The sequence below is a fragment of the Acinonyx jubatus genome, chromosome D3, assembly GCF_027475565.1.
Source record: "Acinonyx jubatus isolate Ajub_Pintada_27869175 chromosome D3, VMU_Ajub_asm_v1.0, whole genome shotgun sequence".
Taxonomy (NCBI): Eukaryota; Metazoa; Chordata; class Mammalia; order Carnivora; family Felidae; genus Acinonyx; species Acinonyx jubatus.
Genome location: NC_069392.1, coordinates 12,841,239 through 12,858,048, shown reverse-complemented (window position 1 = coordinate 12,858,048; position 16,810 = coordinate 12,841,239). Strand labels below are relative to the sequence as shown.

Genomic DNA, 16,810 nt, shown 5'->3' with positions numbered 1-16,810 from the left:
CGGATTCTGTGTCTCCCCATCTCTCGGCCCTTCCCCTGCTCATGCTGTTTCTCTGTCTCTCAGTAATAAATAAATGTTAAAAAAAAAAATTAAAAAAAAAAAAAAGAAATTGGGTCTTGCCAACTTTGGAGTCCAGTTAGTCTCTGTACTTTATTATTTAGAGCCATGTGGCATAGCACAGAAGTGTGTGTGCACACACATACACATGGACACATATGCACACATACAAACACAACGTGATTTCATTTTCATTTTTTAGTAGCTGTTTCTTCTGGAAACATTGATTTTTGGTAAATAGTAGGGGGCTGGGAACTACTTTCTAAAGAGAAGTACTTTCAGGGCTTCAGGGTGGCTCCATTGGTTAAATGTCCGACTTTGGCGCCCAGGTCAGGATGTCATGGCTTGTGAGTTCGAGCCCTGCACTGGGCTTTCTGCTGTCAGCACAGAGCTTGCTTTGGGATCGTCTGTTCCTTTCTCTCTCTGACCCTCTCCCGCTCCTGCTTGCTTGCTCTCTCTCAAAATAAATAAAGTTAAAAAAAAATAAATAAAGAGGAATACTTTCCTAGAATTGCTTAAAGAACATTTTATAAATCTGGCATCACATTGTGACCTTGAAAGATAATATTATGATACTTGACTGAATTAGGTCCTATCTTAACAGTAAGAGAATTTTGAAAATCTCAGTAATAATGACTGGGGTTACTGAGTGAACAGCTAGGGTTAACTGACATTCTTGTGTGTGTGAAGGTTTATTTGTCAAGTTAAGTGTAAATTTTTTTGTCCCTCAAAACTAATTCAAAAAAGGTTGCTAGAATATAAAAAGGAGAAATTATATTTCTGATATTCTTTACTTTTTGTATTTTAGAATTTCTCTCTTAAAAAGACTTAATTCTGTTCTTCAAGTATAACTAAAGCATATGGGCAGTTGTGCTAGTCTTCCTAAACTGTTTTAAAATCATCTATGTGATGCCTTACATGTTGAGTATCTCCTATGATTTTAGTCTGGAGTGAGGCTGATGGGCTATGAAACAAAGTGAAATGTGTAGATTTCCCCCTCCTCCAACATTGAGTGTCTCACTGGCAGGAACATATACATACACACAAGAAAATTCAAGTAATAGTTTGGGGCTCCCCATGATTAATGGTTGCAAACATGAAGAATAACACTGTTAGGTTATGATAGGAAAATGCTTCTTAGTATATTGCATTCATTTCTCAGGTATTTATTGAGCACTTACTAGTTTGGAACAGAATATAAAGCATATTACAGAGCAGGCATTTAAATGTTTGTTGACTATGGCCAGTAAATAAGATAACTGCTGTGTCTTTCCCCAGATTTCTCATAGATTCTTGGGGGAAAAAAGAACCATGGAAAGAATCATTACAACTTGGTGATGCAAGGGCCGATATGTAGGTGTTAGAGTGCTGTGTGGGCTGATCTGGGACACCAAAGATGGACAGAACTGAATTAGAGGAGGGACAGGATAGAGTGGGATGGAGGGAGGGATTCCAGGCCAAAGCACAGTTACTAGTGCTTCATGTTAGTATTGTGTATGGAAGTTCTTAAGGGAAAGAGGCTATAATAACTTACATTAGATTTATTTATGTTGTGGATTGGTGACCCCGAAATGATGGAGAACCAGGGACATAGTCCTGCAGTATACCCGGCTCTCCCGCCCTCGTAGTCCCAGGTGTCTGTCAGGCGGTGGAAGAACCTTCCTCAGCAAAAGGTCTGATTTCCTCCCACAACCTACAGTACAAAACACCAGATGGAAGTACTTTCCGTCTTAGTCTTGGAGGCTCTGTGTCTCCGTCTCTGTCTCTCTCTGTGCTTGTGTGTGTGAGAGAGAAAGTGAGGTTTGTTTTTTGGATTAGTTGTAGTTGAGATCAGAGAGATGGAAGAGTGTAAAAGTTGATAGTGACAGTTGCTGAGTCCTTTCCACCTGTCTCTTGAGTGAAAAGAAACTTTGTTCTCATACTTACCCGTATTAGCAACTAATTTCTGTACTCTTTCGGGGTCAGGGCACGGTACTCAGTGACTTCACTAATTTGGTCCCAGCCTTCTCTGAGGTACTTGGTATAACTTTGCTAACTCTCTGTTATGTCACTGCTGAGCATGACATTTGAGACAGCTCCCTCCTACAGAGGTAAGTTGGTTACAAATCCAGTACTTACGAAACTGCGTAAAAATACAGCAGTTGACCCTTGAGCAACACTGGTTTGAACTCTGCAGTTCACTTTCACCTGTAGTATTATTATTATTATTGATTATTATTAACATTTTATAAATACAGTAATGTAAATGTGTTTTCCCTTATGATATTCTTTTTTTTTTTTTTAATTTTTTTTCAACGTTTTTATTTATTTTTGGGACAGAGAGAGACAGAGCATGAACGGGGGAGGGGCAGAGAGAGAGGGAGACACAGAATCGGAAACAGGCTCCAGGCTCCGAGCCATCAGCCCAGGGCCTGACGCAGGGCTCGAACTCACGGACCGCGAGATCGTGACCTGGCTGAAGCCGGACGCTTAACCGACTGCGCCACCCAGGCGCCCCTCTTTTATGATATTCTTAACATTTTCTTCTCTCTCACTTTATTGTAAGAATATGGTACATAATACACAAAACATACAAAATATGTTAATTGACTGTTCATGTTATTGGTAAGGCTTCTGGTCAACAGTGAGCTATTGGTACTTAAGTTTTGGGGGGGTCAGAGTCATACATGGATTTTCAACTACATGGGGCGGGGAGGGGGAGCCCCTGACCCTTGCATCATTATTCAGGGTCAGCTGTACTTCATCCATAGCGATTTTGTTCTCATGTTTTTCTCTCAGTGCGTAGGAAATCACTGATCACATAGAAACGGATTAGCAGTCGAAAATCACTAAGTCATTTATGACTATCATTTGGAACTAGATAGTTACAGAAGCAAGGATCAGTAGTTTCCATGGCTGATTTTTGTATGTGTGATAATAACCTTTTGTTGACATTGCCTGACAAAGAAATATGATCTATAGTGGGAACTCCAGGAGATGGGTTAACAGAGTTAGGCTCTCAAGATTCATTAGCTTTTTGCCTTTTGCCTTTGTACGTGAGTGGTCTTGCCTATGTGCTGCTTCTCCTTTACCCCCTAACTCCTTGTTTGCTTGTGCTGGAATGAAGTCAGCAAATAGAATTTGTGACTTTTACTTCAGAGAAGGGCAAGGGTTTTGAAGCCAACTTTACACTCTGTCCCCCTTAGTCAGAGATATTTTATCTGTTTGTCTTTCATATTCTACTATCTAAAGCCTTGGTTTCTATCTGTTCATTAACTGTAAATTCGTCTTGTGTGTGTGTTATTGAATAAATTATTCTTCTGAATTCTGACCTTCAAGACCTGTATAAGGGTGTGAATATATTTAAAGTGATATTTTTTTTTTTAAGTGGTTATTTATTAAGTGAGGATGTGTGTCAGTCGAAGACCACATACAGTGTTTGATGTGATCCTGTACCTGTCACCTGTTCCATTGCTTTCATTCTATGCATTACCGAGTTTAAGAACACCTTCAACTTAATAACAGCTCTTAGAGGATAAAGAAACATTAAATAGACCCATCAATTACAGCTTGCATCTGGACTTTGAAATTGAGGAAAGAACTGAGGAAATGCGACAGGATGTGAGTCAATATATGGTAATAGTTAAATGTTCTGGCCTTGTGAAGAGATATACCTAGGCTTCATCCCAGCTCTGCTCTCGATTGGTTGTGTGACCTTCTGTAGGTGACATTTTCATCGTGCCTCAGCTTCTTCATGTATAAAAGTTGGCATGTACCATCTGTCTCATACAAATGTTACAATAATTAAATGATATACTACATCTGATGTTCAAATGTGGTGGTGGTACTGATTCTAGTCGTAGTTACTGGTACTATTGCTGTTAGCAAACACTAGAGTTTTTCAGTGGAAATTATCTATCTGTCTGTCTGTCTGCCTGTCTATTCTGCCTGAAGAATACAATTAAGCCTGTGTGCTGGGGGATAAACTGTGGACATAACTTTTTGAGCTTTTCTTCTTGAGTACTTTCACCTTGTTGGATATTCCCTATTTCCTAATTTTAATGGGCTCATGTAGTCTTTAACCCTAAAGGCAACTTCATTTATAATCTTAGGGAAACAGATTGGGTTGCTTTGAAAATGATTTTCTACATTGTGAACAAGGAAGATTGTTGTGGAAATTCATTTTCAAAATAAAAGCAGTTGAAGCCAGTGATTTTTTTTTTTTTTTTTTTTTTGAATGCAACAACGCTCCAGATTGACTCTGCCCACAGGGAGTTACATTGTGGCCAGCAGAAACTATTGCCATTTACTAACCCATCTAACCTGTAATGAGTTCGGTGAAGGCTTGAATTGTTTCCGTCCTCCTTGATGGTATGGAAATTACAGAGGCAAAAGCAAGCCACTTGCAGAATTGCCTGAATATTGAATAAAGAATTGCTATGTAGCTCTTTTACTGGTAGGTAGAACCTTTGTAGAAGAATTACATCCAACTTTCTGACAGGTTTTCTTACAAAATATGTGTCATTTCGTTGAATAATGTTAGAGATTACTGTATTTTGTCAATTTCAAAATGTGCATTTTCTCCCACATTTTTATATTTTTAAAATCAGGGATATTCCTTACAAATGATGGCATCTCAGAATTGGCCAGATGGCAGGTATGATACAGTTGTCATATGCTTGCACACGAGTGAACTTGGTCATAGCTGTCTGTATTCTTGTCACTTCAGTTGAATTGTGTGCATTTTTGGTATTCTATGAGTTGAGTTCTATTGCCATTTAACATGTCTGCAGAAGGATTACCCTGTAATTTGACATTGAAACACAATGTACACAAAACAGCATGGAAACAGAAGTGGGGCACAACTTGGATAGGAGGAAAGCAGATAATCACCATGGAAGAAATGGCTGTGGTTCTTTGTTTTCTTGCCAAGCCATAACCAAGTGCTTCACCATACTTACAGAAGAAAAACACCGAAGTAGAAGAGACTCTGCAGTGCTTCTGTTTCTGAGATCTCTGCTAAAGGATTGCATATCACATGCCAAGCAAGAAAGCCAGCATTACAGCTTGCAAAATGAGCATCCCTGGCTTAGAAGAATACCTCTGAGGTACTCGTAAGGAGTGCTGCCTGTATTCCCAACATTCTTGATGACACAAGAATTGAAATAATGTAAAAGTGTGTTTGGATTTGAAGTGATTCACAAGTTTAAGACGTTTCAGGAATACCTCAGCCAATTAATTTTGCATATTTTTTTACATGTGCAAGAATAATTCATAATAAAAATTTATGCTCAAAGTCAGAAAGTTCTTTCAGCATCTCTATAATATAAAAATTTTAAGTGATAAGAAAACATTTTGACAGTTTAATTGGTGATGTTTTTATTGGCCATAGTATATCTCATCTGCGATTATTTGATTCAGTGACTTGCTAATTTGTTATTGAGACTCTAAATGTAATTCTTGGTGTGATTATCGCAGGTGCCTAATGGATAAGAACTTCGTTAGGATTGGGAAGTGGTTTGTCCGACCGTATGAAAAGGATGAAAAACCAGTCAACAAAAGGTGAGTCTTATGAACCTTTAGGTTTTTCGTTTCTTTTGCTTGACCGTAGCTATGTTTTGGCAAGAGATGGATGGGGGAAACAGCTTATTTATTTATTTTCTAACAGTCTTTGTTTAGATGTACTAAAATAGATTTTATTACATAAAATTTTGTTAATTGGTGTATTACACATTTTATTGAATAGTGTATTATTAAATTTTTGTGGAATATGGGACTAGAAAGATAATCAATAACCTGTATCTAAGCCCCTTCTTACCACACTATGTGGAATTAAAATATTCTGTTTTGTTATTTTCATTATCCTTTTTTATCTTTCTTACTTAAATTTTTTTAAATGTTTATTTTTGAGAGAGACAGAGACAGAATGTGAGTGGGTTAGGGGCAGAGAGAGGGAGACACAGAATCCGAAGCACGCTCCAGGCTCTGAGCTGTCAGCACAGAGCCCAGTGCGGGGCTTGAACTCTTGAACCTTGAGATCATGACCTGAGCCAAAGTCAGATGCTCAAGCGAATGAGCCACCCAGGCACCCCTGTCTTTCTTATTTAAAGTGTTATATGCATAACTTTAAAAACAATGAGCTGAATTCAGATGGTGATAATTTTTATAGAATTGATTGATGCCCCTTAAATGTCTGTGAATACATCCTTGAAAATCTTAAACCAGGACTGTGAATCACTTTTCTAACCAGTCCTAAACTTTTGACTATCATTTGTTGAATGCCAAACAAGCATGGACTTTTATATCAATCAAACCAGGATCAAAAACTAAAACCTTGAAAGGCAAATATTTACTTCATTTATCTCTGGACATAGCACAGACTTAATTGGAATCATAAGTTGATGAATTGGAATCGTAAGCTGATGGGCGATTGTTTCCTATCGGAAGAGCAGGGCACACAATCCCAATTCTATTTTACTGTCCATGAAGTTGCCCGGAGCTAAGGGTTCCAGCTCCTGGCTGCAGATAAGAGCTATTGAAACCTTAGATGTTAAGCTGTAAGGTTAGCTCTTTTTTAGGTAGTTGCCACAAGTTTGGCTGGCAGCTCTTGCCTGTTCTGGAACCTTTACCTTCTTAACTTCGTTGTTCCTCCCTGTGACTTAATTCGCACTAGCAGCTTCCTCTCCAACCTGTATGTCTTAAAGCTTTGATGACGTGGTTGTGGATCTCATTAACCAAACTTAATTTATGAGAATTAGGATTTCTTTTTTCAAATCAGATAAATTGGGGACTGGCATGTAATTTTTTTTTTTTTTTTTTTTTTGGTCAAATCACCATGGATTTTTAAAAAATATTTTCCCTTTTTTAGTACATTTCAAATCCTTTAGGATTTAAAAATATATATATTTAACTAGAAAGTAGGTATTATGTATATCAAAGTTTGCCTGAAAAGGATAATTCTACATTTAGAATGGTGTCAGTATGTATACGGTTTTGTTTACAGATTCTTTGACGGTGAGAAATTTTTTTCCTTTATTTATATTGATTTGCTCTAACTAAAGCATTTGCTCCATGGGCATATTTAATCTCAGTGTTTACTTAAGTTTACAGAGGATGGGTTAAAGGTTTGGTTTTTCTGTTGATGAGTTGCTTTGGCACGATGATCTTTACCATTCATTCCTATGTGCCTCTCCATGCTCAGTGTGCGGTCTCGGACAGAGCCAGTCCTAAAATTTTTCATCAGTAGCTATAGGTGTTTGTATGATGATTTCATAGGAATTGGGGGATGAAGGGGAAGTGCGGAAATAAAATAGGGATTGAAATAGCAGTAATTAGTACTTTAATAATAAACACTAATGTTTGAAGTCGAATATAGTTACCAATCTATTTTACATAACATCTGTATGTCTTTGCACTTCATTTACATCCCAGAAGTCTTCCTGACTTTAGCAAACCAGATGTGAATAATCCTTGTAATATATTTAGATATTTGATTTTTGTGTACCCGGCAGGCTATCGATTTCTGAGCAATGTAATTGAATTATTTTATTAGTTTTAGATTTCATACTCATGGTTGAAGGTAGAACTTCAAACTTCATTTTATTGTAGTATAGAAATGTTAATGATTTTGAAAAACTATTTTAGGAGGTGTTAACAATTGGAAAAATTTTAAACCAAATGTTGTTTTAAAAGTTGGCATTTGCTGTAATAGAACTTTGTTAGGTATAATGACTTTTCCACTTTTATTCTCTGAATGGAAAATAGAGCCTCTTGTTTGATGCTGAAACAGGATCTTAGTGTTCAGGTCATTTTGGATGGACAAACTGATGCTGTCTGTGGATGAGGGCATTTGGATTTAATAGATTTGGGATCACGTCCCATGCCTCTCTTCAAAAGTTCTTTGCTTTTAGAGAAGTTGTTTAGTTTTTCTGAACCGAACTTTGTGTTTTGCTGTAACAGAGTTGTTGATGATAGTTTAGTTACTACCTTACAGGGTTATTGTAAAGACTAAATGAGATCATTGATGGGACTGGTTTGTAGTTGAGAAAAAGCAAAACTAAATGAAAATTTTTAGGCTTAATTTTGTGTGGGTGTGCACACATTTTCAGTTTAGTGACCGATGAGAGGAAAATTTGCTGCCCGGTGCTAAACAAGTTTTATGCACAAATTGGTATTTTTGGGAAAGCTCTTATTTGATGCTAAGAGATACACATGAGAGAAATATATTTTAAAGAATGACATTTTAAGTATAAAATTAAGTAATTATAGCATACTTTTTTCAAGAGATTAAAAGATGATTTAACACTGCATATTTTACATAGCTAAAACGATTTTAATAGTGAAGACGAATCTATTGATGAATAGATTTCACCTGTTCGACTAACAGCATATGATTTCTTGAGCTATGATTATTTTCTGTAGTGATAGCAAAACTAAATCATTTGCCTGGTGGACTCTAAAAGAGTTCTTAATGTTTGCTATGAGATGATAGGATAAACTTAGAAAAATTATATATTATATATTATATATTACATATTATATATTACATATTATATATTATATATTATATATTATATATTATATATTATATATTATATATTATATATTATATATTATATATATGTATGTATGTATTTAAACAGGCAGGTCCAAGAAGGTAAAAGAAATTTATTCACATTATTTTTTTCTTTGTGGTGGCACATCTTTTGTTACTCATAGCCTTAGGAATATAATAAGTAAGAAAGAAAACTTTGGCTTTGTCCTTAAAGAGTTGTGGCAAATAACATCAAACATAAAAAATTTCTGGGTTCCTGAAATATGTTGAACTTGAAAAAACTTTTCCTTCCAGGATATGCTTAAAAACAAACCAGTGAAAAATGTATTCCTTTCAAATAATTTAGAAATTATTCATGGAGATTCTATTCAGTTTCAGCCTACATTTGATTACTACAGAATTTGAAGTTTATACACTTTATTTTTTGAATGCTAGTTTTAGCAAAATAATTGATCGCTCCCAGTAACCGTTTGGACCTTGAATTTTTTTCTGATATCAGGTATATAGTAGTTAACAGAAACATATTTGCTAGTGCATTTTCTGAATTAATCAGCTGTCTCTTCTTCATGGGCAAGCCTACCTTGAACGATACTCCAACAAGCCTCATATACTTTTAAATATTCTGATTACTTTTGTATGTGCTGTTAGCAGATATGCATGTGTGGGCACTCACACATTGGGAAGTATATTATTTTGACTGCTTTTGTGTTGTTTTGTCTGGATTTTTTTTTCTACTTTTAAGCCAGAGATTCATTCCTTCCTTCCTTCCTTCCTTCCTTCCTTCCTTCCTTCCTTCCTTCCTTCCTTCCTTCCTTCCTTTCTCTGCCTGCCTTCCTTCCTTCCTTTCTCTGCCTGCCTTCCTTTCTTCCTTCCTGCCTTTCTTTCTTTCTTTCTTTCTTTCTTTCTTTCTTTCTTTCTTTCTTTCTTTCTTTCACCACTCACCTATTTTTCAAGAAATGCCCTTACCTTTTGATTTTAATAGCAAAAAAATAGATTTTGTATAATAAGATGAAATACTTTGATGCAGGAGAATGTTTTAGCACTTTAAAACTTCCCTGCCCCCTCTTTCCTCAGCATCACCCCCTCCCCTGCCCTCTTTTCACCTCTCCTGGCTCTTCCAGACCTCCTCTTTCCTGTACTTTCCTTGTGATGTTTCCATCTAGAGACAAACAGACGAAAAGGCAGGGAAAGGAATCCCTCATGTAGAGGATAAACAGACGTGTGAACAAGTGCTTACAATGTGAAAGAGAAAGGGAATCTCTTCCTAGTGTCCGGAAAAATATGATCATTGGTGATAATTTTTTTCGATTTTTCTCATAACTTTAGGTAGTGCCTTTTGCCACGTGTCTTGATAATGAGGGCTGTCTGACGGGAAACCCGTAAAAGCATATTAGTGAAACAGTTTGGACTTATCTAAACATGTATAATAGTTTTGCAGCCTTTTTTTGACCCATAAAATATGTAGTCATTTTCTGTTGGTTTTATCTGATGCGGGATATAGCAGAAGATACTGTGTATTTTGTCATTTGAATGTATTTGAGAATTGTATGCAAGGTGAGAAGAGGGATGTGGTTAGAGTCTTGAGTGTAGGCATTCGTGGGTGGCTAGAGAAGGAAGAATGTATGTGTGGAGACTAAGAAAGATAAAAGAAGTGGGAGCCAGGATGGTTGGTGCCACCAAGACCATGGAGTTTTAAAGTTTCATGATGAATCAATCAGCTGTGTCTGCTACACAGGCCATGTAAAATACATTCTAAGAGGACTATTAGATTTGGCTTTCAGCGGTGGGGGGGATTTGAGGTTGCAGTAGCTTGAGGTATAAATGGGGGTTGAAATGAAGACCCCGAATGTAGGGTTCTTGTTACATTTGTTACAAGTCATTGCAAAGGAAAAACTCCTGTACCTAGGAAGGGAAGAGAGAAGCATTTAAAGAGGGCCTGTGATAAAACTGCCTTGTACTGTCTGTGGTTTTAACAAGTGTCTCATGTACCACGGCACTCGGTTTTGTTCACAAGCATTATGCACAGAGGAATGTGAAATTGAAAGACCAGTTCAACCAGAGGTGACGATAGTTAACTATATACTGTCTAGGTAGCTCTTTCACTTTTTTTCCCTCTCTTTCCGTTTTCCTTCATAACCAAACCAGAGTTACCACCACTTTTAATTTTTTATTTGTTTTATTGGTGTTCTAAAAAGAATACAGTAAAAAACTTACATTTTCAACATCAGTACTTGTCATAGTTTAAAAAAGAAGTTTCAATATGTACTTTCAAGAAAGAAGATTTTATATGTACCTTGTTTTTTAATGTACCAGAGAGGTTGGAATAATATCATTGCTATAATTCCCTTTTTAATTCCTGCCAGTGGATTGAAACTAAGCTGGAAACAAAGCTCTCTTTGTTTAGTAGGCCATCCAGAAATATGGATGATCTTCCATTAATTATTTGTCCTTGCAGGACTTACTTTCAGCATTGTTTTTTTTCCAAAATGTCTTTCAGTTTTCAGATTCTCTGATTTTAGGAAAACTGTAGAATCTAGGCATGCCCCAGATCAGTCAGTTTGTTTACGTTGCCTGCCTATCTAGCTACATATCTGTCTTTCTTTCTTTCTTTCCCTGTGTGTATATGTGCATGTATATGTGTGTATGTACCTGTGTATATGTATGTATCTTTCCTTCTTCCTTTCCTGGATGTGCTTGGTTTCAGTGACTCCTTTATTTACCAACCCAAGGGATTTGATATTACTCTTTCAATGTGTCTGCAAGTTTTAAAGGATGTGTTTTGGAGGGAGGGTTTTTGTTAACTTCAGTAATGATGTTCAAAGTCAGATTAGGAAGAGGGGAGAAGAAATTTTCAGTACCAAGTGGGAGTTAATTTGAGGGTTTTTTTTTTTTTTTGTTTTATCATATAGCTGACCACCTCTTTTGCCTTTGCTTAAGATGTCCTAGCTAAATGCCACTTACTTTGTTGGAAAAAAAGTCAACTGAGGGGTCAGGACATAAATGAATGGAGGTTCAAATGATTACCCTTTTGGTAGCATGAAGGATGTATGTTTAATGTACTCATATCTCTGGTTTCGTTTAGGATGTTTATATTAAGTTTCTTCATGTCAGCTTCAGTGAATCTAAGCATTATGGAAGTATATTGTGGTACATCAAATAGCTAATTCCCCGAGATTAAAGTGATTATTTTGGAAATAGGCTGCATTTTAAGTTGAATGCTTATGTGTCTCCTGCTTTGTAAAATGCCCTAGGTTACTTTTGCTGAAGTTTCTTAGAGTTTAGAAAAAATGTAAAATGTATGTGCCTGGGAGGTCATTTCCACTCATAATTAATTTCTAATAGCGTATTGATAGCATGTGGGACATTTTTATGGCAAGTTAAAAACAGACATGTCTAAGGGAAATGGCTGCTCTTGTTTTATTATGTTACTGTTTTTTAAAATGTACACATCTATATATGTTTTTATTTATGAAATGGGACTTTTAGGCTGTCTATGAGGGACATGGGGGGATATTTCTTAATTTTAAGTTGGAAAATTTCAGCCACACCAAGTATAAATTAGTTCTATAGAATGGCTCAAAAATATGAGCATCCCAATGATTATTTATAATTTCTTGTTACAGTCTACCGTATATCTCTGCTACGTATATTATTCTAAAAGGTATAATAACCATTGGTTTTTCTAATGTCAAATTATTTAGATCTCATGCTTTTTACCTCCATTTAGTTTTTAATATAATTACAGTCAAGATTTAGTGAAAATCGTTGCATCATGGGCACAAGACAGATTCTGAAAGAAGCCCTAAGAGTAAAAATAATTGGCTAATGTATATTTTATTTTTGGTATGGTAATTTTCAGTCCTTCAATTTCATTCGGCTCTGTTTTATTTCCATTTTTCAGCTGAGATTCCTATATTTTAAAGTCACTGTGAGTACATTTCCCTTTATGTCCGTAAGCATAATTACAATAATTGCTTTAAAATCTTTGGTACTAAATAAAATATCTAGATTATCTCCATCGGTTTTATCTATTCATTATGGGTTAGATTTTGCTGTTTCTTCATCTCTTGAATAATTTTGAATTATATTTTGGGCATTGTAAGTAATGTAGAGATTCTAGATTCTGTTTTCTTTTTCTAAAGAATGTTCATTTTGTTTACTGTTTTGTTTTAAAACAGTAAACTTCAGCTCAACTCAGACTCCAATCTCTCGTCTCACCTTTGGTGGGTAGCAGTTGAAATCTTTTTACTTCTTTTAGTGTAGGGTTTCTCACTTCTGCATTGCTGACATTCTGGGCTGGACGATTGTTGTGGATACTGTTCGGTGCCTGGTAGGACGCCCAGCAGCATCCCTTGCCTCTACCTGTACAATGCCAATAGTGCCTTCCTCCTCCAGAGGAAGATGCCACCAGATAAATGGCCAGCTGTCTCCCAAGAGGCCTAATTGCCCCAATTGAGAAGGCACTGTTCTGGTCTTAGCTAGGCAAAGTCTGACCTGTGCACCTAATTCAGGGGGTCCACCAGAGATTCGGTCAGAGTTTTGATTCTGTCTTCTTCCCAGGATTTCCTTTCTCATTTTCTAGCTGCTCGGGTCTCTTTGAACTGAGTCCTCTGGTTCTTCAAGCCAGTAAGACTGGAAGTGGAGTTTGTAGACAGTGTTAGCCACTCCATGTGGTTCAGTCTGCCCGCAGGTAAAAAAAAAAAAACAACTTTTTTTTTTTTTTTTTTTGAAGAAAGGGGAAAGTCACTTGCTACCATTCCTTCTTTTCAAGTGTAGACTCTTGCCCCCTCTCTAAGTTCTTAGCTCCATTTAGTAGCTTTTTTTATCTAGTGATATTTATTTTTAGCAGATTTTAATATTTTCTTCATAATTCTGGTTGTTAGTTTTTGGATGGAGAGATGTGTTGGTTTGGGAGGAGCTTTGTTACTGCCCAGAGTGGAACCTAATGAGTATTTAGGACATAAAACTTCACCATCTTTTGTCACCCGGCTCTTATTTGTGCTTGACTTAGGTTTGCATTGTCTGTCTATTAAAATTGGATGGCTTAGCATCTGGTGCTAAATCACTTTGTGGGAGACGTTGATTTTAATATGTTACTTAATTGACTAATGAAATGTCACCATTTTCTCAGTGATTCCAATGTTTGTGTGTTGTAAATTGTTCCCAATTTATTAATTAATGGCTTTGTGTTTTATACTGTTTTAAAAGTATTAATGTTTGTAGTCTCTTCCCTCAAATTTATAAACACTGAACATCTTCTTAAAAATGTAAAGGCATGAAAGGTCTTTTCTGAGTTGACATTTATGTTGAAGCCTTGTCCAAAATCAGTTTTAAAACTTGACAGAAATGGGGTGCCCAGGTGGCTCAGTCAGTTAAGCATCCAACTCTTGATTTTGGCTCAGGTCATGATCCCACAGTTGATGAGATCGAGCCCGACTTTGGGCTCTGCACTGATAGCATGGAGCCTGCTTGGGATTGTCTCCCTCTCTCTCTCTGCCCTTCTCCGTCTTCACATGCACACTTTCTCTCTCTCTCTCTCTCTCTCTCTCTCTCTCTCTCTCTCTCTCTCTCAAAATAAATAAATAAACTTAAAAAAAAAAACTTTACAGAAATGTTCCTAAACTCTCCTTGTTAATTTCCTTTAGGGAATGAGGTAGGCTGAGATGAGACAGGAAAGTAAGAGGAGGGAAAGGACCAGGAAATTACCAGATTAAAGAAAGTCCAAATGTGTCTTTTCTTTGAAAGGTGAGCTGAGGGTTCTCAGTAAAATGTTGTGACGATGCCATATGTGCAATATGTTGGCAGCAAGGGGAAAAAGCATCACAGATTAAAGTTGGATTACGGACGTCTCTCCACTTTTAGGCAAGAATGTTCACTTCTTCAAAGAAGGTTAAGAATACTGCTTGCAAGTGTTGCTTTTGATTGATTTTATGTAATTTTCTTCCTAACATTTTCCCTTCATCAGTTCAATGAAATGTAACTAAAAATGTTAATGAAGATTATATAAACAAATTTCACTCTTCTTAAAGTGACTGGGCCCAGATTTTTGCGCGCGCACGCACACACACACACCCCGGTTTTGTTTGTTTTGTTTTGGTAGAATGGAGATTGTGCTTAAGATGGTTTAGGGCTGAGTAAAGTAACATGAAGTGGCTGTCAAGAACCTGACTTGTGGCTGCTGCTGTAATGGTGGTTGGCTGCCACTCATGGTGGAAGGGGTGGGAGTAATTACTTAGAAAAAAACTAAGGATAATTACAAGTTTTTATGTTTCTGGTAGTTTCTTGTACTAGCAGAAGATTGCTATCCAAATATTTTTTATTTAAAAAATTTTTTTAAGTTTATTTTGAAAGAGAATGCAAGTGGGGGAGGGGCAGAGACAGTGTGTGTGTGTGTGTGTGTGTGTGTGTGTGTGAGAGAAAGAGAGAGAGAGAGAAAATTCCAAGCAGGCTCTGCATTGTCAGTATGGAGCCCGATGCCAGGCTCTAACTTACAAACTGCAAGATAATGACCTGAGCCCAAGTCAGAAGCTTCACTGGATGAGCCACCCAAATATTTTTTATATAGGTGATTTGCATTAAATGAATTAAGTATTCCTACTATAAATCTTTTTATATAATGGCCATATGCTCTATAAGAAATGGCATATTGTATATTGATTCTACCCCTAAAATATTGATAGGAGCTATTTTCTGTTTTTAAAGAACTTTTTTTACTACATATTTTAAGATCTGATTGAAATCATCTTCATTCTGGTATGAGTTTTGAAATATACTTATTTGCATTGTAGTTCTCTTGCCAATCTTTTATATGAAGGAATTAAAGGGAAAAAATGGAGAGTATATAATGTATTTTATAGCCCTTTGGCTTACCTCTGATATATTTGGAGTGTTCAAGAATATTATAAAAACAAAGCTTTTATTAAGTGTGGTTCTTAGAAAGTATTAAATGTATATCTAAGAACCCATCAGTCGAATGTGATGATATATACTTCATTTAGGGTTTTATTAATAGTTGTGTAAGGCTAGGGGTGCCTGGGTGGCTCAGTTGGTTGAGCCTCTGACTTCGGCTCAGGTCATGATCTCGTGGTCTGTGGGTTTGAGCCCCATGTCGGGCTCTGTGGTGACAGCTCAGATCCTGAAGCCCGCTTCAGATTCTGTGTCTCCCTCTCTCTCTGCTCCTCCCCCGCTCACGCTCTGTCTCTCAAAAATGAATAAACATTTAAAAAAAAGGTTGTGTAACGTTGGAGTATTATAGCTTAATGTTTAAGACTAAAGAGTTTGGAAAGCTCTGGGTGCTGAGATGCAGGACCAACTTACATCCTGTGGAGCCTCCTTCCTGTCGTGATGTTTGGTCTGTCACAGTCTTCTGACTTTCTCCTGGTTCCCATCACTTCTGTTAAGACTGCTCTTGGTGGGTGAAGTGCTCTCCCCCATAAGAGCACCATGTGGTGTCAGCTGTGTTTTGGATGTTACCCACACTTTGTCTGGCATCCCTGCTCTCCAGTAGAAGCCTTTCTGTCCAGCCAGGGTTGCCTTTCACAATCTCTCCCATTGTCTAAACTCCTTTTCTCTTTGTGCAGGTTCTTTTTTTCCCCCAACCTTTCGGGCTCTCCTGGCATCTCAACATTAACATTGATCTTTCTTCTTTGAGCTGCTCCCCTGAGGCAACTTTCCTAGCTGTCCCCCCCCCCCCCCCCCTTGGCATTTTACCTGTAAATTTATCAAGAGTATGGTTTTACTTCTTACTTATTTTTGTCGTTTATTTTAAAAACTTTATTCCTGTCTTGAATTTGTTCTAAGGAAGATGAGAATTTAGTCTGCATTTCTTTCTTTTTCCATTCCCGCATCATTCCATCCTTGACTTTTTACAACAGAATCATACTTATTTTGGTGTCTACTATTCATCGTTTTCCCCCTTTTATTCTACTCCACATCTATTACAATTTCTAGTACAAAGAGTATTACAGGTTTGGTTGAACTGAATGGAACATACTTCTTTTGTTGTAAATCTGTTTATTTTGCCCTAGGATCAAAGTGGAAAATGAGGTCTTAAAAGTCATCTAACATAAAACAAAATGTTGAGTTATGTCATTAAAGCAAAAAGATTTTCTTTACCATTCTTAAGAGATGATTGTTTAAAATATTGTGTTTTTATAAATGTTCTTATAATAATTGGTTTTATGTGAGTTTTCCCTCAGTATTATTTATTATTGAATAGTT

At 36.7% G+C, this 16,810-nt stretch overlaps 1 protein-coding gene across 2 annotated transcripts in view; it reads left to right on the top strand.

Moving 5' to 3' along the window:
* MED13L (mediator complex subunit 13L) overlaps positions 1-16,810 on the top strand; it is a 301,950-nt gene that overhangs the window by 166,172 nt on the left and 118,968 nt on the right. For both annotated transcript variants that reach the window (XM_027044335.2, XM_027044334.2), the window contains exon 4: positions 5,515-5,598. In XM_027044335.2, coding sequence (XP_026900136.2) covers positions 5,515-5,598 — 84 coding nt within the window. The remainder of the gene's footprint in view (positions 1-5,514; positions 5,599-16,810) is intronic.